General features: G+C 39.9%; 1 protein-coding gene across 1 annotated transcript in view; it reads left to right on the forward strand.

The window, feature by feature from the left end:
- LOC109238690 (acyl-coenzyme A thioesterase 8-like) overlaps positions 1-1929 on the forward strand; it is an 8205-nt gene extending 6276 nt beyond the window's left edge. The window contains exon 5 of the mRNA XM_019405191.1: positions 1852-1929. Within this exon, the coding sequence (XP_019260736.1) occupies positions 1852-1892 (41 nt within the window). The 3' untranslated portion in view covers positions 1893-1929. The remainder of the gene's footprint in view (positions 1-1851) is intronic.

The raw sequence follows: 4181 nt of genomic DNA on the forward strand, positions 1-4181 counted from the left end.
TGGAGCACCAAAATCTCTAATGCACCTTATGGAGTGGGCCCTTGGAAGTACATCAGGAAACTTGGGAATGAATTTTTCCAGGAATCCTACTTCAAAGCAGGCAATGGAGCACATATCAGATTCTGGAAAGACAAATGGCTCAACAACATTACACTCATGGATGAATACCCTAGCCTGTTCCAGATTGCATTGGACAAAGACTCCTCCATAGCTCAGAACAGAAGTGGTAATAATTGGGATATTCATCTCAGAAGAGCAGTGCAAGATTGGGAAGTGGACAACTTGATAGAATTACTTGCCAGAGTGGAAAGGTTCAACATGAATGCAAGTACACCAGACACCATTTGTTGGGGGAGTAAGGGCACTTTCTCAGTGAAAGAATGTTACAGGTAGCTATGTTCTCAAAACCAAGTGATCGATGCATGGCCATGGAAATTAATATGGAAAACTAAGCTGCCTATTAAAGTAATTTGCTTTGACTGGATTGTTCTCCATGAAGCTTGCTTGACACAAGACAATCTCAACAGGAGAGACCTTCAGTTGGTCAATAGATGTTATATGTGCAGGGAGAATGTGGAAACAGTCAGCCATCTGTTTTTGCATTGCCCAGTGGCCACTGACCTTTGGAACATGTTTTTTTGTATATTTGGCCTCAAATGGGTTATGCCACAAAACATAAAACAGGCACACCTGAGCTGGAGTCGATGGAGAGTTGATAAGACCATCAAGAAGATCTGGTTGATGATCCCTGCAGTTATTTTTTGGTGTTTGTGGAATGAGAGGAATAGTAGATGCTTTGATGGGATCTCAACTCCAAATCACTTTCTCAAAGCTAGATGCCTACTCTCAATCTTTTTTGTTGGATTAAGTCATCTTTTGGACTTTGTTAGCTCCCTTGTCTTAGATTGACATACTGTAAAGGGACTAGTTTTTCTTTCATTTTTGCACCTCAACTTTTGTAACTATGCATCTTCTTGATGCTTTTGTTAATATAACATCTTACTTCATCAAAAAAAAAAAAAAAAAAGCTTGGGCCTGGCGGAAGGTGGCGTTGTCGGGACAAAGTATTTCCTTCTTCTCATAAGTTTCCTATTTTGACTTCTAGCAGCATCACTCTTAATTCTAGTTATTTTCCAGGGGTACCACCTCTTTACGGTGGGCGTGCCTTTTTCCGACTACCGTACTTGTCATCTTTCATCTATTTTAAGCCAAGCATTCCAAAACTTCTTATTCTCTTCCTTTCATTAATGCATCACGGTCAGGTGTCAAATCCGCATCTGAACAGTAATATTTCACTCATCGTCCCGAAAAAGTCTGTCCTTACTCCCAATCAGAAGTATCTATATAGACCTCTTTTTCGTTTGCCAATGTAAATCCAGTTGTCTAAAAACTTGTATCTTACCCAGTCCCATACTTATGATTGTAGTACCAATCATATATCAAGTTTATCGTGTACGCGATGGAAAGAGCTTTGCTACACGGAGGGTGGATGCGATTCAGAAAGGGAATGTCGTGTTCACATTGCTAGCTTCATTTCAGGTGATTTTTTATAACGTTCATTTCAGACCTAATTAATATGATTGTATATAGAAAGTTGATTAGATACATGCGAAGGTATGAACCTGCATGCTATATAACGAGGATTAGTGGTAGAAATACCAACCCTGAAGAAATGCATTTAGGAGAAGTATCAGCTTAGAAAGCATATTTGTGAGTGACTTTGACATGACTTGGATTTCTATTACATCGTGTTCCTATTCTTCATCTGTGCATAGCTTGCTAACTTGATATCCACATCATTCAGCGTGCTTATATCAGTTTCTCTATTAACGAATTAATCCGTATCAACAGGTACTCTCTCTCATTCGATGGTGAATTCTCAAATCAGCTGAGCGCATAAGTCATGGAGTCTGGTGGATACTACTCAAAGTTATTACAAGAATATGATGCGGTAATTGTTTCTTCCTTCTTGCAGTCGCAGAATTATTCTGTTCTTTCATCTAAAGAACCAGGAGCAAAACAACCTCTTCAGATTGTATTAGCAAAGAGTTCAGATTCACTTTAACTCCCTGCTGTTACAGATGACACATCATCTAAAACTATAATCTTCAGTGATAAGGAGATTACTATGGAGCTTGAAGCAAGTCAAAGAGGCATAGAGACAGTAGTTTTAGGTAGGATGAGTTTAACAGCTATCCTTGAACACTGCAAGCGTCAAGGAATGTATAGTGTGATGCTGGACTTGAGGGGAAACTTTTCAGATTTTGAGGAAATCCTGCAAGAGGGTTTATTGTGGAAGTGTTGCCAATTTTGGGTGGAAGTGGTAAAGAGGCTTTTAAGCATATGCAGCAAAACAGAAGGCTGAAGAACTTAACATCGAGGACCTTAGGCGAGAGTATTCTGCTGGAAGGATATTTCTAGGTGGATGGAGTATTTTACTGAACTTAAAATCTACTGTTACATTGTATAATGATGGTGATCATACAAGAAATCGAGTTGCATAGGCAGCGGAAACAAGTGTACAAGCATATCAAAATGACATTCCTGCCTCTAAAAGAGGGAACTTGATCTCTGAACCAATACCTACTTTTTTTTATCTCTCGTCAAAACTAATCCGAAAAGTCCAGAGGGAGATCAAAGATTCTCTTGTCAACGTCGTAGAACTGGCTGTGCTTTGTACTAGACTCTTGGTCAATTCAATTTTTTTGCTAGAAAATGTACAAAATTAAGGCAAGCATGTAATGTTGCTTTCATCCTTGCATCTTCAATTAACAATAAAGATGTCTGTATGTTTTGGTCTTCAATTTCATTTGATCATGTGCTGCACTTGTTGATTGCTAATCTAGTTATTTAACTAATGGTGTTAGAAATAGTGGATCCAAGCACCATGTTCAGCAAGTGTATCAAGTTCCATAAGAAAAGCACCAACAAAAAATACATTCCTCCATAATTCTTACTGAAAAACCATGCCTTCATATATCTCCTGAGATGAGGAAATTTTATTTTTTAAACATGACACTGACACAGGCACAAACACCAGTGAAGCCAAAATGCCAAAGGACTTTCTCTCTCTAGGTTTCTCTAGAGGCGCACGATAGGTGATTGCTATCTTACGCCTGCCGGAAAATGCCTAGGGGCTGGCCCAGCAAGAACAGTAACAAGGGATCGAAGCCGGAAAAGATGAAATTGGTTGCTAGCTGTGGAACGCCGGTGATAGGAATTATGGCCAGTACTATCTATGAGTGGAGCAGCACGAGCTCCCGTGGGCTCAAGTAACAATGCAATTACGCCACAAAATACCAGTGTGATGAAGGGGGAAAATGTTGATAACTGATCGGAGAGATGGATACCCTAGTTCATCTAAGCCAATAACAACGGAGGACAAGATGAAAGCAATCCAGGAACTGGGTAACCCTAAATCAAGTGCTGTGCCCAAATCAACAGAGTACTAGCACTACTAGCCCTAATCCTCAAGGGCAAGGGGGACCTGGAGCACATAGGAAATTGGATATGGAACATGCTCAAACTGAGGGGAAAAGTTGGGCAAGCTTATTCTCTGGAAACAAATTTGCAACTAGGAGAATGAAACTCAACTATGTGGCATCGGTAGTTGTTGATGGTGAAACAGTGATAGAGCTGTAGCAACAGGAGCTCGAGAAGGAGACTATCAAATGGAAGCAAGCACTAATACTGTACGTGGTTGGTGAATCTCCCTCAATTGGAGCTATTGAGAGATTCATAGCATCTAATTGGAATTTTGCTGCCAAACCCAAGGTATACTTCCACAATGATGGGTATTTCCTTATTAAGTTTACAAGTATGGAAGACAAGGATGAAGTGTTGTACTCTGGCCAATACGATTAATAGTAGACCAATCATTGTTAAAACATGGAACCCCGACTTCAATTTCAAGGAGGAGGTACTACGAACCATCCCCATATGGGTGAAACTCCCAAATTTGCCATTGAATTGCTGGAGTAATGAGAGACTTTAAGCGGAATTGGGAGTGGCCAAGGCAGTCCCCTATTTGCAGATGACTATACAACAAGCATTGATAGTATGCTAGAATACTGGTAGAAATAGATGTTACTAAGGAATTACCTACTAACATTAACCTGCGAGATCTAAGTGGAAAAATGTATACTCAACAACTAGAATTTGATTGGAAGCCACAATATTGC

Source organism: Nicotiana attenuata, chromosome 1, assembly GCF_001879085.1.
Source record: "Nicotiana attenuata strain UT chromosome 1, NIATTr2, whole genome shotgun sequence".
Taxonomy (NCBI): domain Eukaryota; kingdom Viridiplantae; phylum Streptophyta; class Magnoliopsida; order Solanales; family Solanaceae; genus Nicotiana; species Nicotiana attenuata.